Genomic DNA, 16,024 nt, shown 5'->3' with positions numbered 1-16,024 from the left:
TCCCCCACTCGATACTGACCCACTGACCGTCCTCCGTCGCACATGGCTGGCGGAGCGCTCGCCACCCTGCACACCTCCTCTGCTAGGTTGCTTTCCTAAGTATCTTTCTAACTCTGGAAAGTACATGGCGACCCTAAAAATTCTCGTTCTAAATCCTAAACCTCACCGTCTATGAGTACTTGCGGCTGCTATCGCTGATCGCCGCGCCTGATATTTAGGGAGCGAGAAAAAAAGCTTTCAATGATAGAGCACCGAATTATTTACGAAGTCATTAAAACTGAACGGCTTAAACTTTTTCTGAGACAAAGGAGAAATCCAGGCCCAACCAAGTGAGATCTGGCTCAGCAATGTAGTCCGCGGAGATTGTGATGGGCCAAGACTGGATATACCAACCCAGCTTGCTATAATTTTCCCTCGGCCCGGCCCATCTTAAGCCCATAAAGCCCCACGAGTCTGACAGGTGTGGCCCACCTGCGGCCTGTGGTTCGTAGTCGTGAACTGGTCGTGTGCCCTATCGGCAGCGCGAGGGCGAGAATCCTTCCTCTCTCCCCCGATGGCGACCGCCGCCATGGCCGCGGCCGCCTCCTCGCGGGCCTTCCTCCGCCCCCACCGCCCCCTCCTCCTCCTCTCCCACCGCCGCCGCTTATATGCGACCCCCGCCGCGGCGGCGGTCACGGAAGCCCGGCGCGGTGTCGTGGACGTGCTCCGGGAGCGCGGGCTCGTGGAGGCGACCACCTCGGAGGCGCTCGCGACGGCGCTCCCCGGGGAGCTCAAGGTGTACTGCGGCTTCGACCCCACCGCAGAGAGCCTGCACCTCGGCAACCTCCTCGGCCTCGTCGCGCTCTCCTGGTTCCGCCGATGCGGCCACACCGCCGTCGCGCTCATCGGCGGCGCCACCGGCCGCGTCGGTGACCCCTCCGGCAAGAGCGCCGAGCGCCCCGAGCTGGACATCGCCGCAGTCTCCGCCAACTCCGACGCCATCAAGTCCCTCGTCGCCCGGATCCTCGGCCGCGTTCCCGAGCCAGCGCACCATACCCAATCCGGTGAAAACGCAGCTTTGAGGCAAAATGAGCAGCCTTTGCCCAATTCGGAAGCAGAATTGTCAGAGAAGATGGGTTCTTTCGTGATCCTGGATAACTACGACTGGTGGAAGGACATCACGCTGCTGGATTTCCTCAAGGAAGTGGGGAGGTTCGCGCGTGTAGGGACGATGATCGCCAAGGAGAGCGTCAAGAAGCGGCTCGCGTCGGAGGACGGCATGAGCTACACCGAGTTCACCTACCAGCTCCTGCAGGGCTACGACTTCCTGCACATGTTCAAGAACATGGGTGTCAATGTGCAGATCGGGGGCAGTGACCAGTGGGGGAACATCACGGCGGGAACCGAGTTGATTCGGAAGATCTTGCAAATCGAGGGGGCGCACGGCCTGACGTTTCCGCTATTGCTGAAGAGCGACGGGACCAAGTTTGGGAAGACAGAGGAGGGCGCAATCTGGCTCTCACCGAAGATGCTCTCTCCATACAAGTTCTATCAGTACTTCTTTGCGGTGCTGGATGTCGACGTCATCAGGTTTATGAGAATCCTAACGTTCCTGAGCTTGGATGAGATTCAGGAGCTGGAAGAGTCTATGAAGAAGCCTGGATATGTGCCAAACACAGTTCAGAAGAGGCTTGCAGAAGAGGTGACCCGTTTCGTCCATGGCGAGGAGGGGTTGGCGGAGGCGTTGAAGGCAACTGAGGCCTTGAGGCCTGGGGCTCAGACACAATTGGACGCACAAACAATTGAGGGGATAGCAGATGATGTACCGTCATGCTCTTTAGCTTATGATCAAGTATTGAAATCTCCCCTGGTTGATCTGGCTGTTTCGACAGGCTTGCTTGCTAGCAAGTCGGCGGTTAGGCGGCTCATCAAGCAAGGTGGTCTGTACTTGAATAACAGTAGGATTGATAGCGAGGATAAATTGGTTGAGGAAGCTGATATAGTTGATGGGAAGGTGCTGCTGCTGTCTGCCGGAAAGAAGAACAAGATGGTTGTGAGGATATCTTGATTGTTCTTATTTGTTCATTGTACTTAATTTTCGGACATTGAGGAAGAATAGTAACGGCGCTGAGTCTTGTATTCAAATTAGCTGTCCACGAACATACAGATTGTTAAGTTGGAAAGGTTGAATACACATTCGTTTTGCTCTTCTTGTTCTTCAGAATTGTTGTGTTCAACTTGTATCAAATTCGTATTAAGAATTTTGTATCCTTGTTATGCTTCCATATCAAAATAGAAAAAGGCTGGATATGTAAATGACTACTCAACTAGATACCGGGCAACTTTTCTGAATACCTTATTTGTCAAATTAAAGGTATCCTGAGTTTCTTCACGAATGCCAGCTTCTGAAATTGAAGAACAGAGGGAACAGGAGCTCGTACGTGTGGAGTGTTGTTTGGTTACATGCATGCCCCTAGCCTGGATTGTACGAGTGAGCCAGGCTGTACATGCAACACACATTGTTTGGTTGCATGTATGTATGTATCCGGGTTGAGTAGGGATGTTGTTTGGTTACTCGCATGAGCATACAATTTGAAAAATGAGATGTGAGGGAGTTTGTTTGGTTGCTCGCATTCAAAGTTGGTGTGATAACCTCTATTTATTGCGGGAGAATACATCCTCCACTCCTCAATAGCAAATACAAATTACATAGCAAAATAATGATGATTACATCATGAATTAAAAATATAAATAAAAAGCTCAAGTTTCGCTCACAACACTGGCACCAGATAAGCTGTGAATAAAGAAGCTCAAATTTATCACAACATTTGCACCATTACCATCACTTTGAAATGATCAAAGTGGAAGTTGGTAGAAAAACAATAGAAATAGACATCATAATAAAATAAACAGGAGACATCATATTTATGATCTAAAATATTAAACCATAATTTAAGTTATTGATCCATAATCAAAGTATAGAATGATTTCTTATCCATAACTTAATATTGGAGGGGCATACAGACCACCTCACAAAGGACTGATAATCTAAACCTAGCAAATTATAGAGTTTCATGTCTCTCAACAAAATAAGGTGTCCATAATCACATACTCCATCCACTATCACATCCCACCCATTGCACAAAATATCACCTACTCTAGCGTCACATTTCACATATCTACACAAAATATCACCTAATCTAGTGTCACCTTCCACCTCTCTGCACAAAATATGATGGATCAAACATCAAAGAGAACCTGGCTACACGAAAGGTTGATCAATCAACATGAGACCAATCTTACTACACGTAGTAGTGTTTGGATAGGAAGGTTCTAAGCCACAGCACACTATGAGCCTTACTCATCCTCACAAATGCAATACCCTGAGCTTTGTTGTCCACCAGATGAGAGAAAACAACAATCAAGACTTCGTCAATGAACCCCGACATGGACATCGCAGCACCATAGAGGTTAGGATGCACCTCCTTAGGCTTGGTCTCATGAATGGTAGTAGCAATATTATTCGCATTATCTATCATGTTGCTCAAGATAATGTTGTCTTCCTCAGTTAGCATGGCTCTCGTTCTCTAAAAGTTGCAGCCACCTCCTTAGGTACTCTAGCATGCACATGAGTACCATCCATTACACCCACACAATCCTACATGAGTCCCAACAATTATCATTACTTGATATGCAACCATGCACGCAACATAAACCTATCAAACTATATGACAATTTTATTACCTTAAAATATAGATACAATCTTATATTGTTTCAAATCTTTAGTGAAGTCTCATTAGATGGTGGCTTTATCATCTCATTTCTATACTCTCCAATAGCATACAAGATCTCCTTGAAGTATCAGCTCAGTGTCTCTATGAAACTTTTAAAGGATTAATGGATAACCCTAAATCTTCGGTTATGGTCGATCACATGTAGGAACATTAATACTTGTTCTTGTACACTGTTGTGAATGCTATCACACAACAGATTCCTTTCCCTAAACAAGTTGCATAGGTGAAAAAAGGGAGCTCTTCTCGTGCGAAGCATGTCTACGCATTCTACAGCATGTCTACGCATTCTACAGCATTGCAACTGCAACAACTTCAGCAACGAGGCCGCGCAGTTCCTCGCCGGCGCCGCGGTCCCGAGCTACTTCCTCGAGCTGCCGAACGAAGTGATTAAGATTAACAGCCCGGTCGGCGCGCTTCTATGTAAGAGTTCCTCTAGCTGTTCCTAGCTTGCATTTTAGATTTTGCACCAGCTCACCTGAATTGGAACTCACCTCTTTGGTTTCTACAGTGCCGATGATCCAGGGGGTGGAGACGAGCTTGCGAGCAGGGGCTGTACCGCAGCCGCCTCAGTTGAGACCTGCTCCTGCCGCTGCCACCGCGACGCGGCCGTCGTCGGACGAAGTCACGGCGAGGTCGACCGATGCCGATGAACCGGAGGTTGACAAAACTGCGGGCAATGGCAATGGCAATGGCAGCACGGTTCCACCCGCGGCGCCGCCTGCTGCAGCACCGGCAGCCGCTCACGTGAGCGCGGCGCCAGCGGCGGTGGCGTCTCCGGACCCCCTCGTGGAGGCGAAGAGCCGGGTGCAGGAGATAAGGCGGGAGTTCGCGGCCATCATGGCGACCGGCGCGGCGCGGGCCGGTGAGGCGGCCGCCCTGGCCACGCGGAGGGTCATGGAGCGGCACGGCCTGCGGCCCGCCGCCGTTGCCATGCAGCGAGGGTAGCGGTAGCACGGATTCGGACCAACAGAGCACTTCGTCATTATGCAGAAGCTCACGGTGTGAAGTGATTCTTTTGCATCGCACTTATCTACACACGGCTGTAAAATTGTGTGTCTGGATGATCATGTGGTGTGTCCCAACTCGGATTCTCAGGATAGTGCCGGTTCCTGCTGAAATTGTTGATGGGAAAAAAAATTCTTAAGGTGCAACTGTGCAAGATCGTTAGAAAAACGAGCCTAAGTACAGTAGCACAATGCGCGCGTCGATTGAGGATTTTTTTTTTGAGCGGTGCTGCATAAGGCTCTTCCTACAACACCGCGAGCTAATCTTGTAACTTTTTAAACGAACGTCTCTTTATCTAAAATTTGAAGAATGGAAATATAAAAATAAAAAAAATTGAGGGTTGAACTTAGGCTGGCATGACACGACGGAGACTTGACGTGCTATGAGCCGTGATTAGGCCTGCTGGAGGCTTGTCGTGCTAGTATGGTGGGCTCAGCATGTCTATCCTGCTCCGCACGAGGGGGCCAGTTCAAGTCCCAGATCTACTTACCGATATGAAAAGTAAGTATAATGACTCCTCCTCAGTCCACTGTAATTTAGCCGTTAGATTCTAATTCAACGCATGGAAAGCTTCCTTCTACTTGGCATTTTTTTTGGGAAAAATAGAGAGCAAATCGAAATGCCATTTCAGCCTCCAACCCCTAACTTCGGCCCACAGAATACCAGCCTATAGCAGAATTGCCACTCCTGAGGTGACAAAAAAATAATTGCGTCCCTAATCCTTCCACGGCTCATCACAACAGCTCCGACTTGGGCTCATTTTTTATTTTTATATTTTGAAAATAAAAAATTATAAAGTAGGTGTCCGTTTGATTTTTTTTTCAATACTCTCAAATAAATGGTGTGGAAAATGTTAACCTAGCACTATTTTTGTAATTTTTTTTGCAACGGGTATATATTTTTGTAATTTTTTGATTTTCGAAATATAAAAACTCCTCGTTTTTGCCTGGTTCCAACTCCGGCCCAGCTCGACCCGAGGGGCAAATCCGCGAATTTGCAGAACCACCCCCTTCCTCCTCCTGGTCGGCTCTCACCAATCGCCGCCCCGGCCGGCCGCCTCGCTCCTTGCTTCTACCCTCGTACAACCCTCCTCCGCCTCGCAGCCAGGTCCGCTCCTCGATCCCTTCCCGTCCCCTCCTCTCCTCTCCTCTCCTCTACTTCCGGCGCCTCTCTGGCCGGGACCCGCCTCGGTCCGCTGGAGATCGCGCGCGGCCGGCGGCTCGCGGGTTTTCGTTCCGACCCGAGCCACACCCGGTGCGTGAGTGCGTGCCTCGCGGTTTTGCTCCCGAACCTCGCGCGTTGCTGCGAGTCGTTAGCTCCAGGCTACTGCGGCGATGGCTGCTTTGGTTGCTTGCGTACACGCGACACTGAGTGCTGCGAATCGGTTTCTGAATGCTTCGAATGCTTAGAATCGTACGCGTCGAACGCTTTGCAGCGTAATTGGGATTTTTGGTAGCTCGTGCCTACTAGAGAAGTGATACTACTTCTACTTGCAAGTAGTTTTTCATGACATTGATTCGAAATGAAATGCTTCAGTGAGAGGAACTGAAGCTGAAGTTCATAAATTCTCTGAAACTTGTTGGTGGTGCCAGTTGTCACTAGCTAGTTCAGATACCATTGTTGGCATGGTGTCAGACTGTTACCTTCCGATTTGCCTCTTTGAGCTATGGTTGATCTGCTCGTAACCTTTCTTTCACACTTGCAGTGACACTGACTGGAGTGCAATGGAGAACATTCGGTATGCCGAGGAGCTCGTGAGGGAGTTTCTAGTGTTCAGGGGTTTCACAAGTACGCTGCAAGCTTACGAGTCAGAGTTGTCTACCGAGATTGGCAGGAACTTTCAAGTAGATAAGATCCTGGACTTAGTGTTCTCAGAGTATGTACCGAAATACCAACTGGATAGATTGCTTGGTCTTTTTAGCTTCTTAAAGCAATGTTTCCCTTCACCCGCGGACACAGAGCTTTTCTCGACCCTTGTTAAGTTGGAACTGTCAGTATTAAGGTACTATGTTGTCAATGCTTTGAAATCTGGAAGGCAAGACAAAGTAGTCGAATTCTTTGTTGAAAGTGGCAATTATCTGATGCAAAAGCGTGAAGATTGGCTGGTGTGGTTTGGTGCGTGTTCTTAGCCTTCTTTTGCCTACGTTGCTTCTATGGTATTCTCATGCTTTGTCGATTTCAATAACATTGTGCAGCTATTCCGTATATTAAGAATCCAAGCTTGGATCCGCAGTTCCACGTATATTTCTCCAAAGAATGGTTGGACATTTTGGTTCTTTCATTTAGGAATTTTTTGAGCGGGATGTTCAATGACATTCATATCCTTTTACAATATATTCTTTGCTGTATTCCTTCCCCCAGTTGGTATGATGTTTTTAATCCTCAACAGTATCTTTTCTGTCATTGACTGATTTATAATTTTATCCCAGTTCTAGCTGATCATCAATGTGGTAAGATTTATTGTCTGTGTATGTGATTATTTCATATTAAAAACATGCTTGAGCCTTTGACACACATATATTATGATTTGCTTCAACACTGTTTTGTCCTTAATTTTTCTACGAATCCCAGCTCTTTTGAGAATTAGCACCGAGAAGAATACCATCAAATCTCTCAAGAACGACTTAAGACAGCTGAATAATAAATTGGCAGAGCTACAAGCATTGTTAGAGGCGAAGGAAGCTGAAATATCTCAGTTGAGAAGGTAAAGCTATTCTCTTTTAACTGCAAAATAGCTTTTTTGCCTGCAAAATGCATGCATAGCCTTTGTGTTGGTACATGGATCCTTCCACAAATTAATAGCTACTTTTGGAGATTCGATGAGACTAGGAAAACTATGTGCGTGAAATACTCAAACAATAACTATCTTATAAGGTTGCATCTCGTATTAATATAAAGGCTGGTTAGATTCTGAGTGCTAACTACCACCCTCGCACTTCCGTGTATACAAAAATAAACACATGAACACATCCTCTAAATATATCCAAACTTATAAATACAGGAACCATAATGGTGCTGATTCTGGAAACGAAGTCAGTACTGGTGCAGCTGGTCCCCCTCTTGAAGGGCAAGAGAGATCAGAAGTCTACGAAGAACCATCGGCCTCAAGTAGCATTGTACACGGCTTTGGCTCATGGTCTTCTAGCTCAGTGAAATCTTCTACAAGAGATGGGAAATTCCAAGAATCTTCTCAGATAAGCCATTCAGGTTGGGTCTTATTACTAGCTTTTTTTAATAGCATGAAACCAAGCATGAAACCACTCTTTCCTGACATGCACTCTAATGCTGCTAGCCTGCTATAGTTTGGATTATTGTTATGCATGATCCAACTTATTTTCCTATTTTGATATTCTTCAACACTTATGATGTGTTGATCTTGATACCACTCTAAAATATTTTAATATCTTTGGTAACATTGAAGCATAAATGAATAATATGTTTCTTTTTTTTTCTGCAGAGAATGCGCAGGTTTTGGTGACAGAGGAGGACTTTCCTGAAGTGAAAGTGGATTTTCAGGTAAGCTAGTGTATCCAACTATTATGTTTTCCCCTTTTGCAGTTACCTATATGACTGATTAGACTTGCTAACAGGAAACATTTTTAGGCCATAACAGTTCGATTAGCTGCTGTCGATTTTCTACATCTGGCTCAAATATTGCTAGTTCATCAATTGATGGTACAGTTAGGTAATTGTGTTATATCAAGTAGCTTCAGTTTTGCTGCCTGCTTGAATTTTTCAGATTTTGACCTGTTAGTTTTTATACCATTGAAAGGATCTGGACATATGATTCATCAACACCATCATCCAAAAATGCCACCATATACTGTGGGGCTGAAGTCAGTGCACTTTCTTGGGAATGCCGATCTGACAGATTGGTACGTCAATATTGGATTGTATCACATTAGTTTCTTTTCATCATTCCAAATTTGGATAAATATGTTTAAGAGTTTTGTTTTGTCACCCATTTCTCTTGACCATAGCTGCTCATAGGCACAGCTAATGGAGGAATTAAAGCTTGGAATGCTGATGCAAAGAGAGTTGTCAGCGACCTGAGTACATCAAGAGACTTTCCAAGGTTATAACCTATAATCTGCTGGCTCATTGCTGAACTTTTTGCTAATGAAAATTTTCAATTCTTGCAGTGTCTTAGATTTGAAGTGCAGCCCTGTAGAACCTGTGTTTGTCTCTGCAGCTGCATCGAGACGGTAATTTTGGATTTCATCCTTAATAAGAAGTCCATTGCCTGTGGTTGCAACATGGGTGTTTCTTTCTCCCACATAAATGCGATATGTTGCATTTCTGTTTCCTGCTAGCAGCCTCGGATCATTATACTTATTTCCAGCTTTAACATCCTTCTCAGGCATGGATCAACTATACTTGACAGAACAGGATTTGCCTCCTTGACCGTGTGGCATATGAAAACGTGGAAACCCTTGGTACTTATATTGCTTTCATCCTCTTGTCGTTGACCGTGCCCGGTTAATCTTTCCTAACGATATTTTTCTTTCTATTTTGAAGACAGTCCTCCCTCTTGGTGAGGATCCACCTGCAATTACTTCTCTTTGCTTCAATCACAATGGAAAAATCTTAGCAGCTTCTGCAACAGATGGAATGATTCACATGTTTGGTATCCTTTTGTTTTAATATTCCTTTATTATTCCTATCAAGTTATCGATCTCTGTATTTTTTTTTGGGTCTAGCTTCCTACGATCATTATTGACGCAGATTTTCACTTATTTCTTACAGCTATATTGTTTTTAAGACATACCAACATTTTTTTGTTAGTCCATTATCCAGCTGCACTAGTCTGACCTCAACCATAATTAAAAGAGCTTAGCCAGTTTGCAAACATCAATATTTAAAAGGCCAGTTTAGCAATGAGAGAGCTTATTGGTTGAACATACATGGAACTTGGGTATCACTTATTGCACAGCTGCTAGAGTTTGTTTTATGTTGTTTGCATGAGATTTCATTGTCCTTTTTTTTGTGATTGTTTGAGCCCATCATCTTAACTGCAAATAGACATGTCTGCTGGTCTTCAAATTACTGGATGGCCTGCGCATGATTCCCCAGTGAGCTCAGTTCTTTTTGGACCTGCTGAAACTAGCATATTCAGTTTAGGCTCAGATGGAAAGGTATGTAATGTTTCACCTTGTCAGTGCATAAATGCCAGTAGCCATATCGATGTGTGAAAAACTTGGTAGAATATGTTTACTGTGGTGTAGCGTTCGATCCTCAGCAGCCCATATGGAATCCATACTGTTACCTGTAGCAAATGATGGTCCACCCCTTTGACACCCTTTGGAGTGGGATTTTTTTGGTGGTTTTAAAGTGTGTACTCAATTCACAATCCGTTTGAACCAGTGTGTATAAATTACCTATTTTGTTCTCATAACTTTTAATTTGAGCGTGCTCCTTGCGGACCTTGCGACAAGCTCAACAAAATAGGATTCACACAATCACACTGGATGCATCCTAGCTACTGGAATGAGATGAAGTATACTACAGGAACAGATAGGTATACTACATGAAGAATCAAAAGTTACAAGTGGAATAAAATGAAAAGATAAATCTTCACCTTGTGTTATGAGAACAAACCAAAAGTATTTCTGAAACAAATTAAAACACTGCAGGAATAAATCGAAGAGTGCTATCTATTATCTTAGTATGGCAACATTAAAAGGAACCACCTCCTTTGCTCTCAAGGCCTATAAATTACCACGTTAATGTGTGGAAATAGAGGAAATTCCACACCATTGGTGAAATGGGTCCATATTATAACTATTTAGATTTATTCTTGCTTTTAGAATTTGAATCACAGTAGATTTGCTCTAATCCTATCGAAGAGAGTCCAATGTAATCATGTTAACACAGGAACCACCCTAGATGTGGTTGGTGTCCGTGGCTCCCTTGGTCAGGCCGGGGCGGCAGACGCACCAGCTGGCATGTGGTTGTTCCCTCGCATGAGCGGCGACCGAGGCCAAGCCAATGTGGCGACGGGTTGTGGCCCAGACGTGCGGCATACGAAGCGGGAGGCAGTGTTACCATGACTCGTGAGTCCGGATTTTTTTGCTGTGTCGACGCGTATCGCCGTGTCGACACGAATCAGACACGGTGCGATACGCATCCAACGTGGTGTGGTCGTGTCAAGAGAGGTGGAGGCGGGGGAGAGGAGGCAGAGGCGGCGAAGGGGAGGCGGATATGCGCGGAGCTAGTCGGGAAGATCACCGGGTCATCATCTTTGCACGACGGGGTCAATAACACAAATGACCAGTCGGTAATAGTAATTTTCCATAGGATTCATGGAATTTCATCAGGTCACGTGAGGTGGTAGGGCGAGTGGGACCCGAGGGGGGGGGGGTAGGGCAATAGAAAGATGGGTTGTAAAATGTTAGCCCAATACATCTAACTCTTTTTTTATTTTCTTTTTTTCTTATTAAACATGTGATGCATTTGCTTGTAGATTTACGTGGATCAATCATGAATATGAAAAAATAGTAGTTGCAATGCAAAATTAGCTGCACAACATATTCTCTCTAATTTGCATTTTTATTATATGGAATCGAACACCCGCACCCGAGTCCTATTTTTCATATTCATTATTGATCCATGTAAATCCACACGTTGTGAATCCCCAAGTCCTGTTTTTTAGAATTTGCCGAATCGAACACCCGCACCTGAGTCAAATTTCGACACCCGCATCTGTGTCCATGTAACACTGGCGGGAGGTGGTGCTCCCTGGCCAGTTGACTATCTGTGCCAGCCATCGCAACGTGCAACGCTTGTGTGCCCGCATGGCCTCAGCGCACGACACACCCGGGCGCCATCTCTTCCTGGCAGATCGACAAGTGGCGGCAGTCACGCCAACACGGTCGCATATGGCACGCCTCCGCTCCCCCCGCTGTACTTCCTAACGACAATCCCGCTACGAACCACCCCCATGGTCCTTCGACATGACGTCCACGAAGCGGCGGCACTTGACGGCCACATCGATGTAGGGGGCGAACACTAGTGTTACCTAAACATGAACACTGTGTCGGAATCTGACTCGGATCCTGGTGTCCGATTCGGCAAAGAAAATTTGAACACGCGAAATACAACTCGGAATCCGACATGGGTGTCGGAATCCGACTCAGATCCGGGTTTCCAATTCGGTAAGAAAGTTTTCTAGTTTGGAAAGAAAAGGATGCCCATGTAACACTGGCGAACACAGCCTAGTACTGCAGAAACTAATGAACTTATGTAACAAATAAGGAATCAATTGTGATAAACAGGAATAAGCTGGTTGTACCTGTAGAAAAAAAAAATGCAATATGGGTCTTGTTTTGTGGATTTGAATCCTAAATGTACTCTTTGTTTTTTCTTTTTTCCTTTTTTTTCGCTGGGGGGGGGGGGGGGGGGTAGTGGGCTGACATCGTCTTTCTCTTATGGTAGTGGGCATACAGGTACGTGACGCCTGACTAATTGCTGTATGCACATCAGATAGTGTTTTCCTGCATCCTTTTGATCATATAATCTTCCAAGTATTTCTTAATATGTCCAATTATCATCCATAAACAAAATAAAAGTTGCAATGCTTATATAGTTTATCCTTTTCCTTTGAACTTCTATGGATTCTTTTTCTGATACAAGTATTTTTTTTATTATCTTTCATTGGATTGCATGATTTCATCCCATTTTAACTGTGCTGGCTTTTAGATATTTGAATGGAGCTTGCACAATCAAGGTCAGATTCTTTGGTCAAGAGATTGCAGTAGGTAAGAACACCTTACAGTTGGTGATCGTTACTGAAATGTTATGACAGCTATGTTTGTTTGTTTATCTTTACCTGCATATGTGGGTAGTGGCTACGGTACAAAGTACAAACACCTTTTAGCTACCGAAGTTTTGTGTAAATTTCATTATAGGTCTCTAAATTTGCAAGGCTAATTGAATTAGGTCCCTAAACTTAAAAAATGGGTAATTAGATCATCATCCATGTGGGTATTCGGTGCCTATGATGATGCATCAATACTGCTGGCAATCTCTGTGCTAGTACCCATGAATGGAGCGAATACTGCCGTCACATATTGGTGCATCATCGTTGGGAACTATATGCCATCCACATAAGCACTTGGTACTCACATGGAAGGTCCCTCTCTCATGCCCTCTCCCCTCCCACTGTTCTCCAATATTGGCTTCGATTCCCATCCCCCCGCCTTTGACCTTCCCGCACTCATCCACCTTGTCATGCAGGCTTGCACCACAACCTCACATCAACAGTCCTTTTGCTTTCTGTCTCCATTTCTAATATCTCTTCCTAAACTATCTCATGAAACACATAATGGTTGGAGCAGCCACCGACATTGAAGATTTCTCCAGCAACAGATTTTTGGAGGTGCGACATATCCAAAAGTCTGAGTCTGAGAGCCTTTTCTAGGCTCTAGCTCAGTTCCTTGATAGCAGCAACACTTGTCTTGTTGTCTGCAATGATATGAACCAGACCAACATCCTTGTCATGCCCATAGTCATTAGGAACCTGCATCGATTGGGTGGAGGAACAGGTTTTGGGATGCCCCTGACAAAAATGTGGTAGGACATGGATCATTAACCAAGCAATTATGGGTTGATGACCTGGAACGATGCAATGGAGTCAGTGGTACGCAATACCAAGGATTCTGGGTTGATGATCCTAGAACGAGGCTAAGAGTCAAGGGTCGTGAACCCAAGTTTCTTGGGTCGACATGGCTTATTTGGTATGCACTGTGTCATCCTTCATTATTGACACATCGATTGTATGATTCATATCCTGCATTGGCGTCTAGAAGAGATATACCCCACGTTGCACCACACTTCTGTCAGGTGGTATCCCAGTCCCACGAGCTCATTCCTTGCCCTGGATTCCTAGTGACTGTTCAATGGATAATTAAATTTTCCTATCTTTATTATCTCAAGATTCCTGGTTAAATGTAGGGCCTCGTGTTTCTGCTGTAGCTAATTTACGCTATATTGCCTGATACTAGGCGCAAATTTCGAAAGGAACCATGATCTTCATGTTCAGTTTTGCAACATTCAGTTTAGTTGAAATTGTTACAAGGAATCACTGGACCGCTGAATTTTCTATCCGATTGAACTGTGCTTTTTATCCAGAACTGCATAGTTTACAGTTCTCTGTGTATTGTGCAACCATTGTGAGAGAACTTGCTGATTTCTCCAACCTGTGCTTCTATTACCAGGTTCTGCAATCCAGAGAGCTTTAACAAATATATGCATGAAATTGCGTTGGATTCTAATGGCAAGAGGCTGCTGGTCACCTCTGGTTTGGTTCGGGCCCCAATATATCAGGTTTCTAACATTATCCAATCTTCCAAGTTAAAATTGATTTTTGCAGAAGTGGGTACCAATGCAATCATCTACATTTTCCCTTAGGTGCAAGGCCACGAAAGTGGCTTGAGGACACTACCTCACAGTTCATCGATAACAAGCGTGGATTGGCATCCAACTCTGCCAATGTACATCACTGGGTCTGCAGACAACTCTGTCCGGGTCACATCTATTATATGATCTATAAAACAAGCTAATCGCCTTGAGATTTTGGGGATGTCTCAATGCAATCAGAGATACTGTTGCAGAAAGCTTCCAGTGTGGCTCCACGTGATGGGCCTGCTTTCCCACATGCATCGGTTCTTGTCGATAGTTTTGTCCATGCGGGAGGCTTTCGGTGTCAGTGAGTCACTATTTTGTTTGCATGGAAGACTTGTGCTTGTGTTTCGTAGCAGCCGCTATACACTTGGGTGAGTTGTTCCAAGTTTTTGTTTGTTGTAAAACAGGTATAGAATCCTGTTATCTTTTATACACATTATGAGGTTAGCATTGTTACGGCTAGTTTCTTCCATTATTCAAACATGTCTGTCATCAAAAGCAAGTAGGGATCATGCTCACACGATTCAGCTTTGTAGTGGCAGCTGGTGTGAACGCCGTATGATTGTATCATACATAGCTTTGTTTGGTGCTACATACAGCCTTGAATCTGAAACCAGACTCCGAAGAAGTTTGTATGGATTCATTGATGTATTACTACTTGAGGAATCAGAAAATTGTCGTATCAAGGAACATTGTTTGCATTTGGACTCGATTAGGGTTCCATGACTTCCATCAAGGATCTGGATTGTGCATAAGTATGTAGCAGTGTACCCAAGTGGCCAAGTGTGTAGCAGTGTTCCTCTCTTTATCTTGTTCAGTTTTCCTTAAAGAAATGTGAACAGTAGCTAAGAAATATGGCTGCTCAACTCAGCCACATATTGCTTTCAACTGTTTTGTTTGAAAAAGAATCCAATTTTGTCAAACAAATGTAGGGATTATATATATACACTGGAGCAATCAAAAGTGATTGGCTACCATGCATATATCATTGTGGCAATATATGTAGATACAGGAACGTTATTCTGCACCCAAGGCGTAGAATAACTATTCTACACTAGTGAGCTACTCAACTACTGAGCTCAGTAGCTCCTTTGTGTAGAACAACACATATATATGTGTATATAATATAAATACATATGTATATATACATATCTATACATATGTATACATATGCATAAATAGAGTTGGGTTTGTAGCTCCTCAGTCCTGCCATTAGTTTTTGTTCTGATAAAACAATTCATAACTAAGTTCTACATATTTTATACTTGCTCCGTCCAAAAATACAAGGTATATTTTCGAAAAGTCAAACTTCATATATTTTGACCAAAAATTAGTCAAATTATAAGTATGTTTACTGTATAAAAATTATACAACTTGCTATGTTCACATTTCAGAAATGCTTTCACACTATATTGTTTTTTTATAGGCATACTATTGATTGTGTAGCTGTAAATGATATATTTTATGAGAAACAATAGTCAAAATCTAATTGAAGAATATATCGTAATAAAATACGCCTTTGTATTCTTGGACGTAGGGAGGGAGTAACTTTGAGCCAATGGCGTAATAGTTGTATCCTAAGATGACGTGTGCAATTTGCACATAATGAATCTGATAAAGCAGATGCGCAATAATGTCACATACACACTGGATCATTAAAACATGCATGCAGTTGCCGTTGCGGCGAGTTCATCAGATTGTGGGTCACCATTCCTTTTTCCAGTAGGGTTGAGTGTTGCATGTTGCTAGGGTTGTCTTAAGTTTCATCAGCTTCCAACTGCCCACAGCTCAGATTTCTTAAACAGACAACGATCTGGATCGGCTCCATTTTTAGTTTTTGCAAT

The 16,024-nt window shown here is 44.2% G+C and overlaps 3 protein-coding genes across 3 annotated transcripts; all 3 read left to right on the top strand.

Moving 5' to 3' along the window:
* The first annotated feature begins 490 nt into the window (after positions 1-490).
* Positions 491-2,191, top strand: LOC133907784 (tyrosine--tRNA ligase, chloroplastic/mitochondrial-like). The gene has a single exon (XM_062349880.1). It carries the CDS (start codon positions 554-556, stop codon positions 2,045-2,047), a length of 1,494 nt encoding a protein of 497 aa, XP_062205864.1. The 5' UTR covers positions 491-553; the 3' UTR covers positions 2,048-2,191.
* A 1,836-nt stretch (positions 2,192-4,027) lies between these two features.
* Positions 4,028-4,718, top strand: LOC133908056 (uncharacterized). The gene is made up of 2 exons (XM_062350182.1): positions 4,028-4,193; positions 4,282-4,718. The coding sequence occupies exons 1-2, from the start codon at positions 4,028-4,030 to the stop codon at positions 4,716-4,718; spliced, it is 603 nt and encodes a 200-aa protein (XP_062206166.1).
* Positions 4,719-5,729: 1,011 nt separating this feature from the next.
* On the top strand, positions 5,730-14,883 carry LOC133907432 (uncharacterized). The gene is made up of 16 exons (XM_062349477.1): positions 5,730-5,885; positions 6,484-6,893; positions 6,974-7,096; positions 7,341-7,482; positions 7,780-7,985; positions 8,236-8,294; positions 8,369-8,463; positions 8,551-8,653; positions 8,759-8,853; positions 8,921-8,983; positions 9,139-9,214; positions 9,297-9,405; positions 9,801-9,913; positions 12,477-12,535; positions 13,994-14,102; positions 14,187-14,883. The coding sequence occupies exons 2-16, from the start codon at positions 6,503-6,505 to the stop codon at positions 14,319-14,321; spliced, it is 1,878 nt and encodes a 625-aa protein (XP_062205461.1). The 5' UTR covers positions 5,730-5,885; positions 6,484-6,502; the 3' UTR covers positions 14,322-14,883.
* The last annotated feature ends 1,141 nt before the right edge of the window (positions 14,884-16,024 follow it).

Source organism: Phragmites australis, chromosome 24 (genome assembly GCF_958298935.1).
Source record: "Phragmites australis chromosome 24, lpPhrAust1.1, whole genome shotgun sequence".
Lineage (NCBI taxonomy): Eukaryota > Viridiplantae > Streptophyta > Magnoliopsida > Poales > Poaceae > Phragmites > Phragmites australis.
The sequence above is the reverse complement of the archived record's forward strand: the minus strand, read 5'-3'. Positions and strand labels throughout refer to the sequence as shown.